Source organism: Pezoporus occidentalis, unplaced genomic scaffold (assembly GCF_034315485.1).
Source record: "Pezoporus occidentalis ecotype Australia unplaced genomic scaffold, CSIRO_AGI_Poc_V1 ctg6, whole genome shotgun sequence".
NCBI lineage: Eukaryota > Metazoa > Chordata > Aves > Psittaciformes > Psittacidae > Pezoporus > Pezoporus occidentalis.
In genome coordinates, this window is record NW_026915943.1 from 4,681,045 (window position 1) to 4,707,906 (window position 26,862).

At 43.4% G+C, this 26,862-nt stretch overlaps 1 protein-coding gene across 3 annotated transcripts; it reads right to left on the reverse strand.

Annotated features, from left to right (window-relative positions):
• Positions 1-1,053: 1,053 nt before the first annotated feature.
• On the reverse strand, positions 1,054-18,877 carry EED (embryonic ectoderm development). Of its 3 annotated transcripts, none has more exons than XM_062639265.1 (12): positions 18,722-18,877; positions 15,899-16,051; positions 10,526-10,618; positions 9,558-9,623; positions 8,223-8,348; positions 8,027-8,108; positions 6,365-6,498; positions 5,346-5,479; positions 3,966-4,071; positions 3,082-3,240; positions 2,582-2,655; positions 1,054-1,385 (listed from the first exon to the last, which is right to left on the reverse strand). In XM_062639265.1, the coding sequence occupies exons 1-12, from the start codon at positions 18,848-18,850 to the stop codon at positions 1,259-1,261; spliced, it is 1,383 nt and encodes a 460-aa protein (XP_062495249.1). In that variant the 5' UTR covers positions 18,851-18,877; the 3' UTR covers positions 1,054-1,258. The 3 variants fall into 3 exon arrangements, with proteins under 3 accessions (XP_062495249.1, XP_062495247.1, XP_062495248.1); XM_062639263.1 differs by having other exon boundaries at positions 6,407-6,498; positions 18,722-18,875; XM_062639264.1 differs by lacking the exons at positions 6,365-6,498; positions 8,027-8,108 and having other exon boundaries at positions 18,722-18,875.
• Between the last annotated feature and the right edge of the window lie 7,985 nt (positions 18,878-26,862).

Below are 26,862 nucleotides of genomic sequence, written 5' to 3' on the forward strand. Positions count from 1 at the left end.
CTGTTTCACTCAGCTCTGGCGACAGGAAAACACAGCAGACAGAGTTAATGACATGCTACCCTAAAGCGACTGCAAAGCCTCCAGCCCAAGTGTTCTCAACAGTTCAGCTCATCTGATCAAAGCTCTTTCCTTGAAGGCTCTGAGCACTCCCATTGCCTCTTTGGAGGGTTCCCCCAACCACATCCCCACCACCACAGTCTTCCAGACTCTGCCAACCCCACACTTCCCACAGAAATAACTATTAGGTACAGGGATACTGCACCAGCAGTGCTATAGATGCAGCACTGGAGATTAAAACCTGTTTCCAGTCTCATGTCTCTCTTCAGCTGATCCGTATTCAGCTCTGCAGGTACTTCCTGAAGATGGGCTGAGAAAGCTGGGCTGGTTCAGCCTGGAAAAGAGAAGGCTCCTTAAGGGGAGACCTTAGAGCAGCTCCAGTGCCTAAAGGGGCTACAAGAAACTTGGAGAGGGGCTTTGGACAAGGGCCTGTAGGGACAGGACAAGGGGGAATGGCTTTAAACTGACAGAGGGGAGACTGAGATGAGCTCTTAGGCAGAAGCTCTTCCCTGGGAGGGTGCTGAGGCACTGGCACAGGGTGCCCAGAGAAGCTGTGGCTGCCCCATCCCTGGCAGTGTTCAAGGCCAGGTTGGACACAGGGGCTTGGAGCAAGCTGCTCTAGTGGAAGGTGTCCCTGCCCGTGGCAGGGGTTGGAACTGGATGAGCTTTAAGGTCCCTTTCACCCAAACCATGACTCTAAGACTCATTTAAATGTACAATTCGTTTGAAGAACAAGTTCAAAATATTTTTAGCAGCAATATAACATATCTTTATACTATATTCCTAAGTGTAGTATTCTTTTTGCATGGTTCCTGGCTAATATTCAACAACTTATTAGGTTTCCAGTCAAAAAGGCCCAAATACAGCCACAAGCACATGCACAACCCCCAGATTTCTAGCAAGTTGCCATATATTTCTGTATGCTGTATGCAAAGCACCTTCACAGGCTGGAAATGAAAACTGACTGTGGGAAATAATTAAAATGGACAATTCAGAAAACTTTACAAAAATACTTCTTTTTATTAAAAGCAGCAATTCCAAGCAGGACAATACACGCAATGTAAACATCACTAAGGTCAGCTCCAGCCCGCCGAACCTCCGAGGAAGTCTACACTAAACGCACCTACTGCACTAAGCGACTTAACTGACTATATTAGAATTTGAAAATAGATTTTCTACTTTGAGTTAAGAAAAAGTACATTTATCTTAGCCTGTCCCAGCGCCAGATACTGGCATCGTCACACACCGCTATGAGGATACTGCTGTCCCTGCTAAAACTGGTTTGTCGAATGGCAGCGACACATTTTGGATGAGTAAGAGTCGTACACCTAGAAGTAAAAGAAAATCATTCAGCTGCAATGTTAAATCTGTACTCGGTGCTACACTTACACAGAGTGCTCATTCTCCAACCTCCTCCTTTTGTGAGCTAGGAGGAACTGAGGGGAACAGGATTATGCCCTTCATGGTGTATTCTGTGTTCTAAATGTGGACTTGGGAACACAGTAATTTCCTGTTCACCCACAGCCATTTCGTACTGAAGCACTGACTGACAGGTTGTTTCATCATGTTATTTAGGGCTTCAGAATCAATGTTCTTTCCCAGTTGGTTAGGGATAAAATATTGTATGTAATTGGGTGATTAAAGACTGCAGCATTTTCAGGAACTTCATATATATATATATGTATGTCTAGATATATATATACAGACACACACATTTCTATAGATTATATATATAAAAACACAACTATATATAATTTGGTATATAGTATATACATAAATAATGCATATATCATTTATATACATAGTATATATGCATTTTATAGACATAATGGTTTCTGTGTCTGGGGTTCTTTTGCACCTCTATTTTTATATATGATCTAACGTGATTATTCATGGTCTAGTGTGAGGCGTCCCTGCCCATGGCAGGGTGTTTGGAACAACATGATATTAAGGTCCTTTCCAACCTAAACCATTCTATGAAATTAAAAATTTAATTTAATTAAAATTTTAATTTTAAATTAAAAAATAATCATATCTATATAAATATATATGTATATATATATATATATATATATACCTGTTGTAAAAGTGCCTGGCCACACAGGTGAGGAACTGGAAAGCCACGTTGTGCTCAGATACCTTTGCACTCTCATTACTCCAATCCTTTCACCTATTCCTCCTTTGTGATGTGCTACACCCAACCAGTGCCTCTTCTCTTAATCACTTTGTTAAGTTATCCACCTAATTAGTATGCAAGCTCTTTGAGAAACAAATTGTCTTCTACTATATCTATATGTGGTATCCAGCAGGATTTGACTGGGGCCTCTTGGCCCCACTGTACTACAGACAATATATGAGTATAAAATGATAAATGTTAACCTTCAGGGGCTGTTTATTTTCCTGGTAGTTCAAATGGGAAGTTACAAGTTCTGTTGAAGAATTTCTGTAGTTACCAGTAAAGGAAAAAGGGAAAAGCCCCAACTCCCTGTCTTAAGAAAGATGAAATAAAAAAGGAAGTACTCACTTGGCTTTATGAGGATCCTCTATTTCTAAATCCCACACATAAAGTTTGCCAACCTGATTGCCCAGAGCAAGCATCTTTAAAAGAAAGCAAAGGATACAGAAGTTTTAAGATACTACCTCAAAGAATAAAGAATTTTATAAAGGCTCTAGAGCTGCTAAACTGTGAGTGTTTGGATATGAATGACTTCATGAGGTTGTTGGAGGGTTGAGAAGGGCTATATGATTTGCCTTCTTTCTTCCATTTTATTATCCATCTCTGCAGATGGGGGAGGAAGGCAACAGTGAACATCCCTTTGCTGGAAAATCAGTGAAATTTGGTGGAAAATCAGTGAAATTCAGTGAAGCTTTTTCACCAGGAAGAACCCAGATTGAAAACTCTGGAGCTCCTCCAATTCCACAGCAGCCAATCTGCTTCCAAAACCTCACATGAACATTTTCCCATGCCCATAAACATGAAAAGCTAGGCACTTCAAATGCAGCAAAGTCAAAGCCGACACATACCTTTTGCCAGAAATCCATTGAAAATCTCATGTACCATATATCACACTGGCTGTAATCAAATCTCCCAAGTATGGTCACATTTGACTCACTGGGCTTGATTTTATCTATATCATCTTCCATTTTGCCAGGTTTCCAGCACACAATGGCATTTTCACAAGACTGAGGAAAACAATGGAGAAAAAAAGTATCACCTATATAATTTATACAGCACATTCAGTCTGATTATAACTATAACCAAATATTTCATTTCACAGCTTCCCCAATGACATTAAGAAAAGAACAAGTGAAAATGTCCCCTTTATCACAGCCACAACACCAACAGAAATCACTGCCCATCACCAGGAGCCTGCTCCCAGCTTTGCCAGACAATAGGAATGAAGGAGCCCTCCCTCCCCTCCTTCAGATGGTGTCAACCAGATGTGCTCAAACACACTGTCATGTGTGTTTGAATTAACCTTGGTTTGAAGCTCTTCCACCCAATCCCTTTGACCATGCATGCTCCAATTTCTGACAACAAGGCAGTTGGGCCACCTAGTTTAATATCTGGAAGCCAATGTTACTAATAAACTCAACACATTAATCAAAGTTAGTCCATCATGGGAACCCTAATTTCTCCCTCTAGCTGCAGGATCGCTCATTAGTACCTATATAGGTTCCATGCAGATTCTGGTTAGCTGATACCCTTGTACTTTTAGCAGGGGTACAGCTGTAGTAGCAATTTTACTTCTTAAGTGCAAGCTGCTTATCCACACATCCTGATAGCTGACACAACCCACAATGTAAAACCAGTTGACAAAGCAGAGTAATTTAACCTAAGACCCTTCTGTTAAGATCCTCAAAACAAGCAAATAAGAGTAATGTGGCTTAAAAAGCTGCAACATTACCTTGGAAAGAATTAGATCTCCCAACCATCGTACACAGTCAACATAGTTTCTATGTATGTCTCTGGTAGAAAAGTCAGGAAAGTGAATTTTCTGGGAAATAAAAGGCCTATGGAGAGAATTGCCAAGTGAGGTTCAGAGAAACACAAAAGCACAAGTCTCATTTTTAACAGCCAGTTTTAACCTATCTCCATGATAAAAGGACAACCCTGTCTTTTTTAACAGTTTTATAACAAAGTAGATTCTATATGCTTTCTTTTTTTATTAATAATAAGAACAATCCCTGTTTTCATCCTCTTTCCTGATGAAATAACTGGTTTCCCATGTACAAGACTGTGCAGAGACAGCACTGCACAAAAACACTCCTTCTGGTGCTGAATACTGCTCCTGTTGCCAAATATTTCAGGAACTGAAGCTCACTTTACTTGATGCTGCTTCTGCACCACCTAAATTGTCAAATAGAAATCCACACTATTAAAAATAAGAATACACTACAAAGGCATCATTTAATATTTGGTAACATTACCAAAAAAAGCCAGAGTATTTTCACAGCTAGTCTCACTGCTGAACATGTTCAGTGTGGTTTAGACTCTTCAGTTCTCTCAGTGGTTTATAACTGGAAGTTAAGATTAAGAAGTTGAGGAGCTTTGTAAAGGAGGATTTATCCATCATGTCTCTTACTTGACAATTTACTCATATCCAAGGTCAGATCAGAGAATGATGAAAATTAAGGTTATTACTATGTAAAACAGTTTGTCAAATAACAAATACAATAACCAGTATAAACTACTCAATATAAAACTCTTGGCTACACTTAATTACACAGATTTGATCTCCTCCTAGAAACTTTGAGGTGAGAGGAAGAAAAGCCACTAACATCTGGGAACACAATGAAATACAAGCTCTAAGAATGATAATTCCAGACATTTTCTAGTCAAGCAGGTAAGAAATAATTAAGATAAAATAAAAGGCTCAGGACTTTTAATTGAATAAAGTTCTACTGAGGCAAACATCAATAAGACACATTCTAGAGAGCTTCAGTACCCAGCACAATACCCATGTCACTCACTATCCCCAAGATATCCTAGTTTGGGTAGGAATTAACCTGGGCCACTGATGTTTAAAGTTCTTTATTGTGAGGGTGGTGAGGCACTGGCACAGGGTGCCCAGAAAAGTGGCAAATGCTCCATCCCTGGCAGTGTTCAAGGCCAGGTTGGACAGAGCCTTGTACGCTATGGTCTAGTGTGAGATGTCCCTGCCCACGGCAGGCAGCTGGAATTGGAATTGGATGATCTTAAGGTCCTTTCCAATCCAAACCATTCTATGTTTCTATTGCAGTATTTGTGTTTTGCAAAGCCACCCAAGATGATGAAGACTACATACCTGTTGGTTTTGTTTGGGTTGTATTCATAAGACTCTTTGATGGCATTTATCATTCTCTTGGAATTAATTCTCCAGAGTTTGAGAGAGTGATCCATCCCACAGGACATGATTTTCTCACCAAGAAGATCATAATCCTGTGTATATAAAAGACTTTTGAGCACCCCCAGCCTAAGCCGTATTCTATCAACTCACATTTTAGTCCATCATTTCCATCAAAGCAGCATTTTCTGTGTAGAGAATGCAATAAAACTGCCTATTTCCAATAGAAAACTACTAATAACGTAATCCTGCTCACTACAAAGAAGCACAGTATTTAATAATTGTATTTACTATCTCTCAAGAAAGAGAGGTATATTCAATAGCACTGATGAACAATGAATCTAAACCTAATTCTCCCCCTCAGTGAATTCCCCAAGTTTCAGTTTATGAAGCAACTTTGACAGAATCCCAGGGCTATGAAATGGGTGATGACACTATTTAGAACCACAGTTGGGTAATACAGTGTCAAGGTTCCATATAGATGCATCCCTCACCTTTCAGGTCACACAACAGGAATGGAAACAGCTCTTAAGAGCAGAGTATTAGAAGTCAATAATTCTAGCTGGTACATGCTGAGTACCAGTGTCTGTTCACAGCCATTGAAAAGCAGCATAACTCACCTAAAGTAACTTCTTTCCTTCACTACAACGTCTCTCAAGGTTTATTTGCTGATGCTGCTTTGATAACACCTCAAGAACTTCAAAAGTGGGACCATGATGAAAACTTTTTACTCTTTCTAGCCCCACTGAGCTCTATTTTGTTTACTTCTAGGCTGCACTGGGAGGGAACCAGCTATTGAGACATACAAAGTGAACACCTTATCCTGTATATTGAGAGGTAGCCAGATCAAGCAATCACCTTAGATTTAAAGTTCTCTATCCCCTTAAAAGAGTATTTATGCACTTCCGGGGGTTTTAAGTAGGTATAATATCAAACCAGTGCACAAGAGGATAAAAAGTTGCATACTGTAGGCTTACTACCCTTTGTAAATCTAAATCACTGCCCCACAGTCTTCCACTTACTGCACTTAACACCTCATCCCTGTGCCCTTCTACTCCTCCAAATATTGCAACCAGCGTGTCTGTCTGGATGTTCCACAGTCTCAATGCATGATCTATAAAGAACAAATAAAATTACATGCTGCTTTTCTTTATAGGTACATATGAATAATATATTTCAGCTTAAACCACTTTCAATAACAGGGGTTCATGTAAACATCAAGAAGGCAATTAATTCTTCACTTGGTAGAAGTCATAGGACTGCATTAACTAAAATTGCTGTTACAACTAAACTCCTGTTAAAAGTAATACTGTACTGAAGAAAATCTGACCACCCCCCCATCCCTGGGGACAGCTTCTAGCAGAAAGAGACTTGGCTCTTTAGCTCATCCAAAAAGCAGAGTCTGATCTTGGACATATATGGTTTTATTCTGATCTCAGAAACAATTTTATGTATCAAAAAATGCTGGAATTCCTTTCAGCAATTCTTACAGAGATGTTTTGATTTTCCATTTGTTAACCTTTACAATATTATTCTTTCTGAACCACAGCCTGCATGGATGGGAAAGAGTGTTTCTAGAAACAAGATGTATTCCAAAGTCAATCAAACTAATCCTCTTGTTAAAAGAAAGTTTTAACAATATCTAATGAAGAACCTCTACTATATTTCCCATTTGGAAATGGGAAGCTCTAACATATCTCCCCTTTGGATTCCACAAATACACTGCACTGAATTAGAGCAGCACCAACTGGAAGGCCACACAGTCCCAAATGCTTTCCTCTTTTTCTACACATCTCTCAGCCAAGCAATTCTGAGACCCCAGTATTCTGCTGCCTTCTCAGAGATAGCACCTAGCCCAGAGGTTGCACCTTAAAACCTATGGTACTATGGCTGATATCAAGATGTGATTAAAAAAAAGAACCTAAAAAAAAAATGCACAGAACTCAAGAATTTCAGCTTTACAGACCCACAGTACAAACTTGACAGCTGCAAGAATCAGAGAGGCTGCAACTCTTATTCTCATGTAGATTCATCACCTAAATATGCTAAAGTCAAAAGTCCCCTTATGTGAAGGTTTCCAACTCAAGCACACCTGAAGGCTTGCTCCTGCAGCAGATCAAGTATTCCCATACTTAACAAAACAGTCAACTGGTTAGATGTTCTGAACAAGCCCGTAAGGCACCATACCAAAATCTCACTTCTCCCTTCACTAACAGGCTTTTTGTACAAAGCCCAAATAAAGTCAGAGCCACGGAGAATGGAAGTTTTCCCCACAAAACCAGCAAATGCTGCCTGCGATGTTAAGAATTCCCCACTAGATGGCAACAGGATTCAACAACTGACAAACATTTAACTGCTTGTAGAAAGTAAAGTGCAACCCCAAAGCTCATTTCTTCATTCCTAAAAGCAGCACTGTTCACAATCCCTTTGCACCACAGGTGGAGTTACGCTTGTTGCAGGCCATGGATTTAATCCACACAAGATATACAGCCATAAAAGAGCAAGATTTGCTCTCAGCTTTTAAGGTAAACTTGTTCAGTGCCATTCATAAAAAAAAATTATGGAGGCTTTGGCCATTTTCAAGACCAGAATCCAAAGTATCCTGACTTATACAAAAAACAAAAGAGGGTTTTTTTCCTCACCTTTGCTTACAGATAAAAGGAGATTTGGATCTCTTGGATGGAATTTCAGTTCATTGATAGCATTCCCATGGCCCACGTAGTGCTGGGATAGAATTCAGAGACCAAGTTATCATTTCCCCTCATGCTCGTATGTATATAAAGACATAAATTTCATGCCTTACTGAAATAAGCTGTATCTCAAGTTCTGAGCACTCACCTTTATGCACTGCATTGTAATAGGATTAATTATCCTAATAATTCCCCTGGAGCCTGCCACAGCCAGGAGAGGATGGCTTGTATTGCTGTCGTATGTCCACGCACAGGTATAGAAGTTTTCATCTGCCTACAACATCTTATGTTAAGGAACACAGAAGAAACAGGAGATTCTTATTTATTTATTTATTTGTGTATTTATTTAAATGTGATTTTTAAGTAAACTTGTTGGTATTTTATGCAAGTGCTCAGGAGTCTCTGCTGGACCCAATAAGGAATAGACACATATAATAAGGACATGGAACTGTTGGAGCAAGTCCAAAAGAGGCCACGAGGATGATAAGGAGACTGGAGCATCTCCTGTATGGAGACAGGCTGAGAAAGATGGGGCTGTTCAGCCTGGAGAAGAGAAGGCTGCATGGAGACCTCATAACAGCCTTCCAGTATCTGAAGGGGGCCTACAAGGATGCTGGAGATGGACTATTCGTTAGGGACTGTAGTGACAGGGGTAATGGTTAAAACTTAAACAGGGGAAGTTTAGACTGCATATAAGGAGGAATTTCTTTATTGTAAGTGCGGTGAGGCACTGGAATGGGTTGCCCAAAGAAGTGGTAAATGCTCCATCCCTGGCAGCGTTCAAGGCCAGGTTGGACAGAGCCTTGGGCAGCGTTTTCTAGTGTGAGGTGTCCCTGCCTGTGTCAGGAGGGTTGGAACTAGATGATCTTAAGGTCCTTTCCAATCCAAACCATTCTGTGTTTCTATGATTCATTTCTATATCTGCAAACACAAGCAACGTTGCCTGTTGTATAGACGCCAGTTGTTTCACTTCTGTTCCATAACATACAAGGAATTCTCTGTTGGCACCACTTTTCAACCTATTTGTCCAAAACAGCCAAAGATTGGGAATAATGAATCAAGACTTGAGTTCACAAGTTGTTGGCTTGTACACTGCAAATGAACAACACAAATTATTCACACTTCTGAGCACGAAACATTAATTCTTAGGCTTTAAACCCAGCTCCAATTGACAGGGAAACTGAGACCACTGTAAAGCAGTGGATGTGAAACATTAGACAAATATTAGTGTTGGGAAGATGAAACTGATGGAGAATCAATTTTCAAATATTTTAATACAGCACTGGCCATGAATGTGTGTTTTTAATATGTTTTTAATAGGAGAGTCTAGGATGTGGGAAAGATGTAACACTTGGACCTAACATACGGAATGTGCCCCATGAGCAAAGTATTAAATCACAGACCAAACCTTTTTATGCTTTTTTCCTACAAAGCCTCTTCATTTTTGATAAGAAAGCAAACAAGTGGCTTTTTAAGAGGATACATCAGCATCCACGTAGGACTGCAACAGGCGGATCTCTCCTTGGGAATGACACTCATATAAAGTAACCTGGAAGAAAAAAAACAAGTGGAGAGATTGCTGCTTACTTGTGGCATGTCAAAAGGAAAAGTACCTGTGCACTGACTGCTGATAGGGACGGGTAGTGTGCCTTTATGGTTTAAATCTCATCCATCTTCCATTTGTTTCCAACAGGTGGAAATGGTTTGATAAAAGAATGCTGAGGGCAGTTACAATAAAGCACCACTCCAGGCCTTCTCAGCTGTTCTTCCCAGGTATGCAAATCTATGATTTGAACTGTCTAAGTATGATTAAACTCTGTTTGAAATTAGCTACTGCAGCCATCTCTAACATGACTTGTTCTTTTAACAAAGCACTGATACCTTGTTCCATCTTAGTTTAGCACTTTTGGTGACTGACAATTGAAACAAACCTGGAAATGAAAGGCTGCTTGCTTATTCATATATAACACTGGCATAGAATATATTTCAGGAGTTGTTTTCAAGTCTGAAATGACATAAATCCTTGTTGAGAAAAAACCTGTAAGTTCACTCCACATAGGACCTTAATTTAGCTACTGAGCTGCCTGGCATCATTGCAGACACTTCTCATCCCATTTTAGAGTATATGACCCTCTGGAAACAATAACATCTGTGAAAAGTAATTTTAGTGAGAAGATGCATTTATGTCTCTTGTCTCCTTATCCCATGTTTATATTCCTGAAGGATTTTTTTCTTTACTGCATAGGCTAATTCCCAAATAGCTAACACACAACTTCATGAAACAATTCAGAGGATGCAACTTTCCCAGATGTTACATACCTCAGAAATAAAGCTTCTCTATGAAGTATCCTCCCCATCCATACTAACCACAGGCAAAGGGATTGGTTGGAGAAAAAAGCATGCAAGCAGAACCAAGTGGAAGAGCTGATGGTTAAAAACAATTATACTCACTCTGTTGCTGCCTACAGTAGCAAAAACAAGAGGATCACCTTCTTTACTGTGCCAGTTAAACTGGACTCCAAACAAAGGCTGCCCGTGGTCCTCCTGGAGAGGTAAAGTAAGATGAGAGACCAAAAAAGATAAAACAAGAGCCACCATATTATTATTACTTCCGTGAAATTCAGCTGTGGTGGTAAAACAGTTTAACTGAGATGTTTTCCTCCTCAAACTACTGGGTTCATGTTCAATATAATTTCAGATAGACAAGAGTTAAAAGGAGCAGTTTTGTAACATCACATTTTAACTTGGGTGTCTTAAAGGAGGTTAAAGGAATATTCTGACACCCCCTCCCTTTCTTCCCCCAGCAAGCTTTTAAAAGGGTGAAAAACTGTTATGTCTCAGAAGCTGTTACAGCCAGAAGCTGGCAGAATTCCCGAGCTATATTTGCAGTTCTACTACTTTGTTTTGCAATTTTCAACACGGCAACCTCTGCATCTAAGGCCACATCTATACGTATTTTATACTGTTTGAATTACTTCCACACAAAAGATTTATAACTTCACAGAGGAAAATCATAAGGACAAAGAAGACTTATACTGGTGTAAGGGTGGAGAAGGGCTACATTAACTATTACAACACAGGTCTTGCAACTCTGTCACAGACACAGTGAACTCTCTCCAGCATGTCACAATGCTGCTGCAAAGTTCACATCTACAAAGTGTTTTCAGATTACCTTCAAAAACACCAGAGAAATGCCAGATCTTATTTTTATACAGCTTACATCAGTTTAATAGAGAAAAAAGCAGCAGATATGTTTATGAATTGCGATGAATGTGGTGGTGCTTGTTAATAATTGATAACAGTATTTTGGCCTGTCCTGACAGGATGTTTTCAGTAAGAATAATGCTCACTAAAGTGCCTCCCCACAGGGGACTGTCTGGGACAGTGCAGGCAGGAAGGAAGTGTCTCACAACAGCCTTCAAATGGCAGTGCTTCGGAGACACCCCCAGGAATGTCAGCCCTGGCAGCTCCGGCCTAGCCCAGACCCAAAGAGTGAATCTGAGAAGGGGGGTATGGGGAAGGAGTCCAACAGTACTCAGGAAAAGTTAGGAAGTCTGGAAGAATTTAAAATAGCATTATTTACTGAGAAACGCATTATCTGTTATGAACAGAAATAGCCAGAAGGGCTAGAAAGAGAAGGGAGAAAATCTGTCAGAAATGAAGTCTGTCCTGCAAACACCAAAGAGAGGTAACAACTTTCTAAGCTGAATACAAGCTAAAAAGAATTGCTCAAAGTTTAACTCAAAGTGTTACCTATCAGAACATGGGGAAAAAACAGACTAATGGCTGTAGGGGATGAGGGATGGGATATTAGCAAAGGGAGACGTAGCAAGCTTATGAGTGACCCCAGGACAGAAGGAAAAAGCAGGTACTGAGCATCTGGAAAGCATTATAGCTTAATTAGAGATGAAAAATGAGGAAAATGGTATGCCATAAAATTACACACACATGATTTTTAGTGTTTAATAAAGTTACACGTTTTACTTTTTAGCCTTATTTTTTAAGTGTACTTAAATTTTCCTTGAAGAGAACAGCTGAGAGGTCAAATACAGAATACTGTAAAATATCTCCCACTAAGAATTCATTGTTTTTGAATTTCAGAGTGATAAAGTTCACTCTGATGAATACTGAGGGCTTTGGATACGCTACATGAAGAGAACACAGGTACAAGGCACAGATTCTTACTGCTTTTTTAGAGATGTATTAGCAGGTTCTGCACTTGTTTTTCTGGAACAACCTTGTTCTCTGGCACGTGCACAGTTTCTGATAAATTTAATGAAATGGGAAGAGTGAAGAGGAAGATGTTTTCTCCCTCAGAATAAGACACTTTTCCAGCACAACCTGTGATAAGTTTGTGATTTTCTAGGTAGGACCCAGACTAGGGTGATAAGAGATATATACAACCGAGGTCTCTATTGTTTCTATGTTTGAGTACGTGCCATAAGTATTTATTAAGCTTTTTCAAAGACAACCTATTTCCCTGGCAAGATTACTCTGCAAGACAAATGTAAGTAGTCTAAAGACATCTTCAGCACTACATTCCTCACATCCAGTGCTACAACCTCCAGAAGCTTGACCATATATCTCCAAGGGTTTTTTGGTGTTTAATGGCCGAAGGAGTCAGGCAGAGGCTCGTGCAGGGTCACTGGGGTATCTGAAGAAGTTGTGCTCACCTCCTTTAAACTACCATCATCCTCACTGGTCAAAGACAGCACACAGCTACTTTGATAACACTCATCTGCTCTAATTCTTGTCCCAAGTGCTAAACATTGAAGCAGGTTTTCAAACATTGCACTTTTAGGTACTGCACATTATGGCCACCCTGATCTGCCAAGTATGTCACACAAATCCGACCACTGGTTTGTACAGACAGAAGAGTGACCCAGATGCTGCTTCAAAAGCAGAATTGTGCAATGCCATCTTGACCCTGGTATGAATAAAGGGCACAATAGCCGAAGTACTCAGGTTCTTGATACCACAGAAAAAGAAGACAGAGGAGAAAATAGACTTACAATTGTCACAAAACCAAATAAATAATAAATGGTCAGTTCTGTCTTTCCTCACCCCAATGCCAACTCAGCCAGAAAATAAGACCTGTTTTTAGACTGAAGGCAAGTCAAGTAAATATTATGCCAACACAAAAAATTATCACCTGTAACTAAACAAACACATTTTATACGCTGTCACCCATGCTGCCAGTGGGGAACCAAGTGACCATGCATTTTCAGTTCCCAGAAGTGGTAACAAGCCATTACTGGCAGTGGGTTTAGTTCCCTCTCCTTTACGTATCAACAAGCTAAAGTCTTGCATGTGGTTGGTTACTGACTCCCAGCTCAGGGGACAGTGAGTAGAAGCTGAAGAGACAACACCAGGCTGCTGACAACCACTGAGGCACAGCCTAAGCAAGAGCACAGGGAAGATAGCTGCAATGCTTTAAAGGGAATACATCAAAGCCGAATAGACACAGCTCTTTGGTGAAAGATCTACGACCAAAACATCTATGGATGTATGTAATGATGTGCAACTCTTGGCTGCATATGCTCATTTATAAACTACATTTCCATTCAGCCCACAGACAGCAAAGATTTCTCAATATACCTTACAGGAACTTTATGCTGCAAAAAGCAAAGAAACACAGGCAGCTTTTTATTTCCTGTCATTTTCCAAGTTATATTCTTGTTTTCCTGATGCTTAAATTTCACCCAAAATAACTTGCACAGTAGTGTTTAAAAAGCATATTTAGCAAGCACTGAGTTTTTCAAGCTGAATCATAACCATTTAACATTCAAAGCAGATGGTAATGGCCATATTTCTTTGTTTCCCCAAGGGAAAAAAAAAAAGTAAAAGCAACATAAGAGGGGAAAAACAAGAGTAGAAAAGTGGAAAAACACATAATTTATATATCCCTAAAGAATTTTAATATTAAAATTGATTTCCATGTCTTTAAATAATGTTGACTCTTCATTAATTTCAGTACATGCACTTTACAGCATAGCTCAAAGAGACAGAAACTATGGGATATATGATGCAATATCCGAAGAGTCCTTCTGACCCCATACACAACATTCAATCCTTAGAGTTTATCTTCACAGTACCTGCAAAATTAGTAAGCAACAAAATGGAAAAAAGAAAAGAACTGAGGCTTTCTCAAACATGAAGTAAAAAGGAGTTACCCGATTTGGCTCTACCTAGGCTTTGTATTAACATGCACATTTATTATTATGAGCATTAATTTCAGCTCAAAGAGAAACACAGAAAAGAAACTACCCCACTTAGCTGAAACACTATATTTATTCCCTCACAGCTTGATTCCACTTGCACAAGAATCTGTTCCCAGGCCCAGATCCAAATCCACACAAGTCAGGGATTGCTTAACTTCACAGGGCATTCTTTTGGGTCACCCTATAGTGGGGTCTGGGTGGAAGCTGGGGTGAGGGTATGTTCTGTTTCCCCAGAAGGTACTTGAAAAGTCCTAACTGCTTTGAGATGTTTGGTCTGCAGACAGAAAATGAACAGGCTCAGCAAAAGGCAGAACTTGTTGAATATTTGGGTGGTGAAAGGCCCCTGCCTGTGTTTGAAGTATGACTTGAAGCCACCCACAAAAAGCATTATCTGTGGGGGCGATTCATGCAGTCACAGGAGCAGCTGCCTACTTAGGTGAAAACGAAAGAACTTCCGTCCTCCTACACCCTGAAAGGGCTCCAGATAACTTTTCTACTTCAAAAAAATACATTAAGATCAACTTGTTTCCCAGAAACTTTTGTCAGCGTAACTTCGTATCCCAATTTCTGCAGTGACAAAGCTCATTTAGGAGGTTTCCATGCTCCAAAGCTCTCATCCCCTCCCACTCAGCTACCCCAGCATTTCGTCCAGGCAACCTGAAGCCAAAGTTCAGGCACAGCTCAACAATCAACTGGAGGGGAACAGCAAAACCCTCTTAAAGCAATTCTGCATAAACTATCCACTCTGGAGCTGCACACATCCTCTTGTTAGCTAAATATAAAATTTAACTGAACTCCCATCTTGTTCCAGACACAATCTTTCCTTTATTTAGAGATCTTGTAAAACTCAAGTCAGACAGCATATTTACATCTTTTGCCACATAAATATCCCACACAAGGCCTGGGAATGTAAAAACAACATCCTGACAGTGTAAAAGAATCAAAGAGAAAATCCATTCAATCCACCACAGTCTGTTACTAGTGCAGAAGAGAACAATGCTACCCTAAAATACAAGAGCAGGGAGTAAAGACAGTGAATCTACATCCCTTTATAGCATCAGGTATTAGGTGGGAAGATAAATATGACCTAGATGAGGTGCAAGCACAATCACAACACTCATGATAAATTAATCAAATTGCACTATATGACAATTGCCGAAGGACAGAAACCTCCTGGTAAGTGTGAGGAAAATTCTACTCCCAGATTGTTGGGTTGTTTTAAATACATTTCAACAGGTAGAAAAATCTGTAGGTGCTTTGCATCAAACTGTCACAGGTTTGGTTTTATTTGAATTTCTTTATTCAGGTTTTTATCTTAAGCAACTACATCTTCAGTGAAATACCTCATTAGATCACACAGAACTTTGCAAACCTGTGCAGAAACTGGGTTAATAGCAGCACTATCTGCTGTTTCCTATTTCTCAGTATCCTTTTTTTCCCAAACTTCAGCTATGCCAAATAAGAAAGGTATTTTCTTCAAATGAGCAAAGTTGTATACAGATACTCAAAAATACCTATCTTGGCACTGTCTCACAGTCAACACTAGCATTACTGCCAGCATTCCCATACTGGTAGGGATGATAGGAAGCTTACACATACCTACCTTCAGGCTATTTACACATTTGAAGGAATATTTGCACTTCTTCGACTTCCATTTTCCTTTCCCCCAGCTTTTCCTTCCAGGTGCATTAGGAGTGTTTGTTGGTGTATCGGGGCGTTCGGTGTTAGTACCACTTTCAATACTAACAGCATCATCCTGAAAATATTGAAATTATATAAAATGTAATAAAGGTTTCATTAACTGCTGTATAAATTCAACTCATTTTGCAGCACTTGGCCTTTCCACTTCCTCTTCTCCTCTGTAGGAACAGATCTTCTAGGACTTGATGTTATTTAGGTTCACATATTTAAATCTATTACTAACATCATAGCATTCCTCCCTAGAAACAGAACATAAGTCACATGAGGACTAATCCCAGAAGGAGAGATGTGAACTGTGATCTAGTGACGTTTCATCAGAATACTGGTAGTTGCGCTTAAGAAAATGCTGAAATGGTCACTAAAAAACAGCTTTGACGTTCATGGAATGAGTACTGAAGGAAGAGGTTGGTTGTGTAAAAACATTATGCTTTGCCATACCAAGAATCTAACCTAAGACTTCTGTACACCCCAAGCAGCATCAGGCACAGCAGTTCTGGAGTAAGTCAGCACTGCCACTAGAAGAGGAAGTCCCACCTCTCCCTCCTACTCTTTCCTACAGATACTTGCTTCAACTAAAAGCTAAGGTAAAAAAACAAACCACAAAGCCAAAAATTAAGTTAGCTGGCTACCTGACCAGGTAGCTAATCCAACTGGCCTCCAACCATCAGCAGTCAGACCTAAGGTAAGGATGGGAGAAGGGGGTGAGCAAAACAAGCCAGCCAGCTGGTGAGCAGTTTTAGATCAGCTTTAGATAATTCACAGAAACTTCAGTTTCACACATAGTGTGACTGCATGTCACTACTCAAAAGGACATTTCTGTTCCTTGCATTGCTCACCACAGCACACTTCAGCTTCACCTGCAATGTAACTGGGAACCCTGTGCTTCCATAGGATTACCTTCATCTTAAATATACTTAAAAATCTAAAAATCAACCTTTATTTATATCCTGGCAACGCAGTCTGTTCAATTCCCATCAGAGCAGTGGAAGGGGAACAACTCATCCCAAGGCTTTGGGATTTCTGGATCTGAACTGAGGTAGGCAGAGGCAGACAACAGCCTGTCACTGGAGGTTAAGCATGAAGCTGCTTTAGGAACTCCACTAGGAATATGGAATAAGGTCAGCTCTAAACATTGATACACCAAATCCCATCAAACATTTATTCTGTGTCCTAGTTTCATATCATATCAACAGAAGCAAGTAGATGTGCACTGGTCTTTGTTTGACCAACAACTCTGAAAATCAGGACACTGAGGGGAGAAAAAGGAGGCAATACAACACACAAGCCTGTAAGCAAACTACCCAGATGTGGAGTCATTCCCTTCACTTTGCACTCCTAAAAGAGTAAACCCTCTCCTAACACATGTAACCAAGTTGAACAAGTTTTACATTTTCCAGTTTCTTCTCCTGTACTCTAAAACAATGTCAGAGCTTGCCAAATCCTCGTCTCCCAAGAGCACTTGCTAGCCAGAGTTGTAATGCTTCACAAGACTGAAGTTTTCCCTGGACTAGTCAGATATTGTCAATAGAAGAACAGCAGGTACCTGCTACAATACAACTACAACATAACCACAAACTTGCACCCAGGAAACCTGTGGAACAAAACAGACCCCCTCTCCAAATCAACACTATTCTGCCAACTCCTAAATAGAATTGCTGTCTTTCAGGAGCAGGGGAATCCAGTAACAAGCCTTGAAAAGGAAATCCTTTAACCACTGATACAGGTCACACTTTCAACAACCAGACAGCCCCCATCCGTGGTCACTGACAGCCTAACACAGGCACCAAAGCAAACCGGAATGCCTGTCACCGAACTACACATAATACACAAATGCTGCAGAGCAGTGGTGCAGAACACCTTGAACCTGCCCGTCACCTCACAAGCAGCACTTCCACAGGACATCAGGGATGTGGTCCAGATCCTTCACATTCTGGATAAAAGAATAAACCCACACTGCATGAAGCTAACACACAAACATCACCCCCACTCCAGTAGCTACATAAAGTGACTGCTAGATACCTTGCGTTATCGTTCAAGTATAAAGTTATTCTGTATCAATCACGTTACCTTTGTTCCCACACTAGATTTTAGCCAAACTTAGAGATTACCCTCCTCATGCCCTGATGCAGCTTTCTGCTGACAGAAGCTCGAGCACGACCCTACTCCTCAGTCCCCTCAGATCAACTTATGCTGCAACGTGACGGGGAACACACACACAAACAAAACTTCCGGACAGATATAAAACCTTGCCGGTTTGCAAATCTGGCATCTTGAAAGAGACTTGGAGACAGAGCACGCTAGGAGTTCGGGCCTCAAATTCTCCCTCACCCACGTGGAGGCAAAGTGAGCGTCTCTCCTCCAAGACTCACACGGATCCCTCTCCCACCGGGGCCTCCCTCTCTCCCTACAGCGGCCCGTCTCTTTCAGGGGCAGGCACCGAGACGGGGCGGACACAGAGACGGGGCGGACGGGCTGACACCCCCCTCTCTTCTCTCCCTTCTCCCGTCTCCCACCCGGGATGCGAGACCCGGGCAGGGTCTGCCGGGTCCCTCAGGACACCTGAAGCGGCCGCTCCCGCCGCTCCCCTCACAGCGGCTCCCCCCGGGCTGCCCCCCCCCACACTCCTCGCCTCAGCGTTCCCGCCCGCCCCCGGCAGCGAGGCCCCGCTCCCGCCTCAGCGCCCCTCCTCCGCGCCCCATCCGCCTGTCCCCCGCCCCGGCCTCACGTTCTCGTCGCCGGACAGGTCCCCGGGGTTACTGTTCTCGTCGCTGCTCAGCTTCTGCTTCTTGGCCGGCATCTCACCCCCCGCTCCCGCCGCTGCCACCGCCGCCGGGGCTTCTCCCCGCTCAGACATCTTCCCCGCCCCCCGGCCCTGCCACGCAGCCGCAAAGCGCGGACGGGGAGGTCGGAAAAGCCTTGCCGTAAAGCAACCCCGCGCCCGGTTAGCTAGCAGGGCAATGGAGAGCTGCCACACTGCTGAAAAAGCGCGTTTCCCGCCGCGGCGCCTCAGGGGCCGCTAGCTGAGGGGATGGGGCGCGCCCGAGAGTTAAATTAACCCGGTTTTAACTGCATAGGAACTTAATGGCACTTTATATCGCTGTTTGTAGCGAGTCAGCGGCGGCTGAGGTAGAAACAAGCAGTCCCCATCGTTACAGGTGCTAACGGTCCCTCAAGCCATATTCGCACTGTGTCGAGTTCTGTTTTTCATGTCTAAAGCGGTCTCAGTTTTGCTCTCCTCTTGCTCTACAGAAGTCCTTTAGTCTGCTTCAGGAGGAGTGTGGCCAGAGGGCAAGAGAGGTGATGCTTCCCCTCAACTCTTATCCTGGTAAGGCCACATCGGGAGTGCTGTGCCCGATGCTGGGCTTCTCCATACAAGAAAGACAAGAAGGTACTGGAGAGGGTCCAGCAGAGGCCACAAGGATGATCAGGGGTCTGGTGCATCTCTCTTATGAGGAGAGATTGGGGGAGCTAGGTCTATTTAGTCTGGAGAACAGGAGACTAAGAGGGGATCTCAGTAATGCATATAAATATCTCAAAGGTTGGTGCTAGGATGGTGCCAGATTCTTCCGTGGTGCCCAGTGACAGCACAAGGAGCAAACCACAAGTTTCACCTCAACGTGAGGAAGAACTTTATGTTGAGGGTGGTAGAGCAATGGAACAGGCTGCCCAGGGGGTTGTGGAGTCTCCCTCTCTGAGGACATTCAAACCCCACCGGGACACATTCCTGTATAACCTGCTCTGGCTGCCCCTGCCTTGGAAGGGGTTTGGACTATAGGATCTCCTACAGTTCAACCCTTCCAACCCTAACAGTTCTGTGTGAGTCTGTGAAAATGGTGTTTCTGCCCTGCTCCTGTACTCCCTGGCAAGTTCCTACTACAGTTCTAAATGAAATAACTGCAGTTGCCAGGGTTTTATTTACTTATTTCAGAACCCACAGGTCCTAAATTCGTCATAATTATGACTGTTAAAGAAACTACCAAAGGAGAAGAGTAATCTGCCCACAGGCACAGTGCCTTATCTGCTCTTCGGGGCAGAAACAAGCCTTTCCTCCCCTCGGGAGTCATTCCAGCCCTAAAAAGCGATAGCTTTGAGGGCAGTGGCAGAGAGAACCATGCCCTGTATGTAAAATTTAATCTCGCATAAACTGCTGAGATAAAGGGGAAGAGATACACTTATAATGGTGCCTGTATTGTAGTGGTTTTAGCAATAAAAAGTCCTTTTTCTTTCTCTGCAGAACTGAAGGCTCCAGTGAAGCATTGCCTAATATGTAGCAAAAGGTTGTAGCTTACAATTAATAAAAGCTCTGCCTGGGTCTGCTGCAAGATCGAGGTTGTGATATGAATGTTTGCGGGGAATTACACAGGCTTGTTTTTGAAGCTGGACAGGATGTTTTTAGGCTGACTACATTAGACTGTGGTGAAAGAAGGGCAGGCACCATGTTTTCAGTGGTGAGAGCTCCTAACTTCTCCCCACTGGTGCCCTTGAGCTATTGAAGACAGCTCCCCTCCATTCTGCAGCTGCCAGCTCACACCCTCCAGATGGCCAGAGACACATCCATGTCCACCATGTTTCACTGGCTCATCCAGAACAGACAGAAAGCAAAAGCCTCAGCTAGCCTGGGCTTCATGCGCGCACCCAGCATCAACCAGTTCTGTGTCCATCACCAGCTTCCCAGGCCCAGATTGGTGTATGCCTTCTCCCATCTTCTGGATGCTAGAGGACTTCCTTCGCCTGATGACAATCATAGAATCACAGAATGTTTGGGTTGGAAAGGATCTTAAGATCATCTAATTCCAGCCCCCTGCCATGGGCAGGGACACCTCACACCGGACCATGTTGGCCAAGGCTCTGTCCAACCTGGCCTTGAACATTGCCAGGGATGGAGCATTTACCACTTCTTTGGGCACCCTGTGTCAGCGCCTCATCACCCTCACGGTAAAGAACTTCTTCTTTATATCTAACCTGAACTCAGCCTGTTTTAGTTTAAACCCATCACCCCTTGTCCTGTCACTACAGTCCCTGACAAAGAGTCCTTCTCCGGCATCCTTGTAGGCCCCCTTTAGATACTGGAAGGCTGCTATGATCAAACCATCAGTTTGACCTGGTAAATGCATGCTGGCAATTACCTGTCTTCATGTGCTTGGACATGAGTTCCAGGAGGATTTGCTCCATCACCTTCCCAGGGCCTAAGGTTAGGCAGACATTACCTGGATCTTTCTCCTTGTCCTCCTTGAAGACAGGTGTAATCTTTAATCATCTCCAGTCATCACTTGCCTCCTCAGATCACCATAACCTTTCAAAGATGAGGGAAAGTGGGCTTGGCCACTTGTTCCATCCAATTGCGTCCCATCTGGCATTGTGGACTTGTGCATGTCCCTTTGGCTTCAGTGCTTCCTAACTGCTCTGCTGGGTACTGCTTCAGTCCTGCACACTGCTACTAGGTTGGGGAACCGGGAGGCCTAAGGGCAGACTGTATCAGTGAAAACCGTGGCAAAGAGACTACTGAGTACCTCAGCCTTTCCCATGTCCTTTGTCACTGTGTCATCTGCTCCGTGGAGCAGCGGGCACGTATTTTCCTCAGCCTTCCTTTAGCTGCAGCTGTACCTGTAGAAGCCTTTCCTCTTAACCTTCACCTCCCTGTCTGGTTTCAACTCCAGCTGAGCTTTGGCTTTCCTAACACCAGCCCTGCATGCTCGAGCAATGTCTGTATTCCTCCTGGGCAGCCCATCTGTGCTTCTACTTGCTGTACACTTCCTTTTCGTGTTGGAGCTCAGCTGGGAGTCCCTTGTACATCCATACTGGCCTCCTGCCACACTTGCTTGATTTTCTGCACATCAGAACAGACTGCTCTTACAGGAGATTCTCCTTGAGGATCAACCTGTTGCCCTGAGTCCCACTGACCTCCAGGGCAGTATCCCATTGGATCCTGTCAAGAAGATCCCCAAGTAAGCCAAAATCTGCTTCTCTGAAGCCCAGAGTTGTAATTCTACTGCATCTTTTACCCATTTCTCTCAAGATTTTCAATTCTACAGTCTTGTGTTTGCTGCAGCCAAGACTACACTTTCACTTCTTTGACCAGTTCTTTCTTGTTGGTAACAGGTCTAACAAGACAATCTCCCCTGGCATTTTTATTTCTCAATATGCCACAGGGATTCTATATAAAACAGGACCTCCACCCTCTTGCATCCTTCTGGTGATGGTTCTGGCAGTCAGCTGGTCCACATAACCCAGTACTTTTTTCTCCAAGAGAACATAAGACGAATATAGGAACTAGAGGTGGTTTAAAGAGACTTAGAGTTAGCTCAGGGTTTCTCAGTGGTGTAGGTAACACTGGATTTTGCCATCCTAAAGATGAAGGGGCCGATAAAGGAGGATACTTGAACTAGAGAGCTAATAGGCAGACAGAACAAGGAGCAGAGCCCTGGAAAACTAAACTTGTTGTTCCCACTGCTGCAGGCAGCATGGTAAAGGCTGGAGAGGTCTTCTCCTCGGGCTGTACATATTGCCCTCAAACCTCTCCCATTGCTCAGTGGAGCAGCTACGAGTCTGACTTCTTAGAGCTGCAGCATTTTCAGTGTGGCTCTGGCCTTTTTGCTGCCCTGATGTTCTGCTGCCCTAGGTAGGAGTATTTTTGCCTGTGTACAGAGATAACCCTGCCCCTAAATTACCTGATACTGGCATCTGCTGTGTAAAAAGTGCTTCTTCATATTATATAGAAACTAGTTTTTTCTCTTTGTATAGGTCAGAACTCTGAATTAACTGGAAAAAGTAATTTCTTAAATTCTATTAGCTGAATGGGAAAACACAGCCATGGCAACTAGGGTGGGTTCTGTTCTGCTCTGTGCATTGTTGAGAGCCCTGCCAGTTAATCTGCAATTACAGAGGCTGTTTTACTGGTGTTAAGACTCTGAAAACACAGCTGGGCTCTCTGAGCACCAGTTGAGTTGGTAAGGCAGCTAACGCTGCACTTTTTGCCTCATGAAAATTTAGAAACCAATGAAAAAGCATAAACACAGAAACCTGGAGCATCCCTTTTGCATAAGGAGAATGCAACAGCCGGAAAAGGCTGCAGGCTTTTTTTCCCCTCTCGCTTGTGAAAGATTGATAGGTCAAGCCTTCAGCTGACTCATGTTCTGGAAGAAAGGAATGGCTCACGCATTTAAATCTTACTGCAGAAGTTCCAGATGATGTGGATAAATGTCATATATTTTATCCATCTGCTGGCACTAACAACCTGCATGGAAATGAAAAGAGTATCTGAATCAGATGAGACAACTGAGTTGATGTAAGGACACAGCACTACTGAAGAGAAGATATCTCACCCACGCTCCTTTCCAAACCTTCTCCATGGTCCTAGTTCTGTTTCCACCACTGTTCTTCATGGGCTCTGCTTTCCAAAAGGCTACCAACGAGGCAGTTCAGCTCCCTAATACAGAAGAAAACTGATCCAGCACAAAGTAATTTGAACTTTTCTCTGTAACAAGACCAGACTTCTGCAAACTCTCTGATGACCACCGGAACTGGTGCAAAGAAAGGCTGGTGCTCATCCTGATGGTGGTGATTAGCCACATCTCAGCACACTCCTGAAGCCTCCCTGTGTGCCACTTACTTTTGTGGTTTGTCTTCAGGGGTGAAAGAGTTTGACTGGGGCAATCCCAAGCACAACTACAGAGACTGGATTGAGAGCAGCCCTCAGGAGAAGGATTTGGGAGTAAACATGAACAATCTATGTGCACTTGAGCCCAGAAACCTCCCCTTTGTGCTGTGCTGCACCCCCATAGTGCGAGCAGCAGGTTGATGGAGGGGATTCTCCCCTTTTGCTGCTCGCTGGGGAGACCCCCCTGAAGTCCTGATCCAGCTCTGGGGCAACAGCATAAGAGGGACTTGGAGCTGTTGGAGCACGTCCAGAGGAGGCCACAGAGATGCTGCAAGGGCTGGAGCAACTCCAGAAAAAAGAAGGAAAAGAGAAGGCTCCTTAAGGGGAGACCTTAGAGCAGCTCCAGTGCCTAAAGGGGCTGCAGAAAACCTGGAGAGGGGCTTTGGACAAGGGCCTGTAGGGACAGAACAAGGGGAATGGCTTTAACCTGACAGAGGGGAAATTGAGAAAAGATCTTAGGCAGAAGCTCTTCCCTCTGAGGGTGCTGTGGCGCTGGCACAGGGTGCCCAGAGAAGCTGTAGCTGCCCCATCCCCAGCAGTGTTCAAGGCCAGATTGGACAGGGCTTGGAGCAACCTGCTCTAGTGGAAGGTAGCCCTGCCTGTGGCAGAGGGTTGGAACTAGGTGATCTTTAAGGTCCCTTCCAACCCAAACCATTCTGTGACATGATTCTATGCCCTGAGGTGTCGGTCTGTCTATCCTACTCTAACAACTTTGTTGCCAAGATGGCAGAAAGGCAACAACATGCAGTTACCATCCATAAATCCTAAACTCACTCTGTGGTTTCATGTTCAGCAGCAGTGATGCTCAGGCAGTCCCACCCCGCCACATGCATCTAACTTCTGCTTAAACCTGTCCTGGTCTCCACCAAGGAGTGATTGATATATCTGGGTAATGAATCACACAGAATCTGGGAAAACAAACAACACTTCTTCATTTTGCTTAGTTGTATTAGATCAGTTCCCTTGTTTGTTCACGATGTAGCTACACAAACAGTTCTGCTGGTGCAGTCCAGGGAGTGGCACATGAACAATTGGTGGGAAGAGAGGGAAGTGGGAGGAAACAAGCCAGAATTACTTAAGCCAATATCGTCACCAAATAAATCCTCATGGACCCAAAGCTCATGTGAACAGCGCCTTTAGTCTAGTTTAAAGTGACCTTTCTTCCAGAATAGTTTGTTCTGTGTGTGAAACAGCTGTCCCTGAACCAGGCACATTTATAGTGTCTGAAGCGTATTTACAAAGGGACTTTACACCCCAGTTTATGGAAGAAATAGGGGGGATCTGCAGCCCTACGGGGGCTCTCAGATAACAGCATAACCTCAATCATCAGCGGAATTCCACTGCTGCTGTGGCAGAGTAGTAGCAGCAGCAGTTAAAAATGTGCTAAATGCTATGGACTGGGTGACATCCATCCTTTTGGCCATCCCAGAAGGAGGAATAGTGAAGAACTAAATCTATCTTGAAATGTCATGGTCACCATGTCATGAAAGGATTTGCAAGGCCACTATAAGAAACTAACATTGAGACAAACTGTTTCACTTGCCCTGCCTGTACAGTGAACAGCAGTCTGTGCAGGTACTTCCCTAGGATTTTCTCCATGTCCTCCCAAAGAACCCTGTAAGAATTTGTATTCAGCCTGGGAAAGAAGCATGGAGTCAGGACCATCCAGGGAAGCCAGGGGAAATCCTGCCTGACCAATTGGGTGGCCTTCTATGATGGGGCTACAGAACTGATGGACAGGGGTAGAGCAGTTATCTACTTGGACTTGTGCAAAAGCACTTGACACTGTCCCACACGACATCCTTGTCTCTAAATTGGAGAGACATCAATTTGATGGATGGACCACTCGGTGGATAAAGAACTGGCTGGATGGCTGCACACAGAGTTGTGGTCAATGGCTCAATGTCCGGCTGGAGACCAGTAACGAGTGGGGTCCCTCAGGGATCGGTGTCGGGACCGGTCTTGTTCAACATCTTTGTCGCTGACATGGGCAGTGGGATTGAGTGCGCCCTCAGCAAGTTTGCCGATGACACCGAGCTGTGTGGTTCGGTTGATACCCTGGAGGGAAGGAATGCCATCCAGAGGGACCTTGACACACTTGTGAGGTGGGCTGATGCCAACGTCATGAAGTTTAACCATGACAAGTGCAAGGTCCTACAGCTGGGTTGGAGCAATCCCAGGCACAGCTACAGGCTGGGTGGAGAAGAGATTCAGAGCAGCCCTGCGGAGAAGGACTTGGGGGTGTTGGTCAATGAGAAAATGAACATGAGCCGGCTTCAGTGTGCGCTCACAGCCCAGAAAGCCAACTGTATCCTGGGCTGCATCAAAAGGAGCGTGACCAGCAGGTTGAAGGAGGTGATCCTGCCCCTCTACTCTGCTCTTGTGAGACCTCACCTGGAGTATTGTGTGCAGTTCTGGTGTCCTCTACATAAAAAGGACATTGAACTGTTGGAACAAGTCCAGAGAAGGGCCACGAGGATGATCAGGGGACTGGAGCACCTCCTGTATGAAGACAGGCTGAGGAAGTTGGGGCTGTTCAGCCTGGAGAAGAGAAGGCTGCATGGAGACCTCACAGAAGCCTTCCAGTATCTGAAGGGGGCCTATAGGGATGCTGGAGAGGGACTCTTCATTAGGGACTGTAGTGATAGGACAAGGGGTAATGGGTTCAAACTTAAACAGGGAAAGTTTAGATTGGATATAAGGAAGAAATTCTTTCCTGTAAGGGTGGTGAGGCACTGGAATGGGTTGCCCAGTGAGGCTCTGAATGCTCCATCCCTGGCAGTGTTCAAGGCCAGGTTGGACAAAGCCTTGGGTGACATGGTTTAGTGTGAGGTGTCCCTGCCCACAGCAGGGGGGTTGGAACTGGATGATCTTAAGGTCCTTTCCAACCCAAACTATTCTATGATTCTGTTCTATGATTCTATGACCTCTAGAGCAGGCTACTTGTGCCTGGCTCTCTCCTCAGCACCAGGGCATCCCCTCAGATGAACAGCCCTGTTACACAGCCGCTCCATGGGGAAATTAGTACAGCCTCAGGCCTTACACCACATTGTAAGCAGTGCTCACCAGAGGGGCAGCTAATGCAAAAAATATACAGATAATTGAACTAATTTTTGCAAAACGTGGCTTTTGCCTTTTTCTCTTTGTAACTTTTGCCTCTTTTTCCATGCTCCACCCTCATTTTTCTATGCAATTTACCATGAAAATAC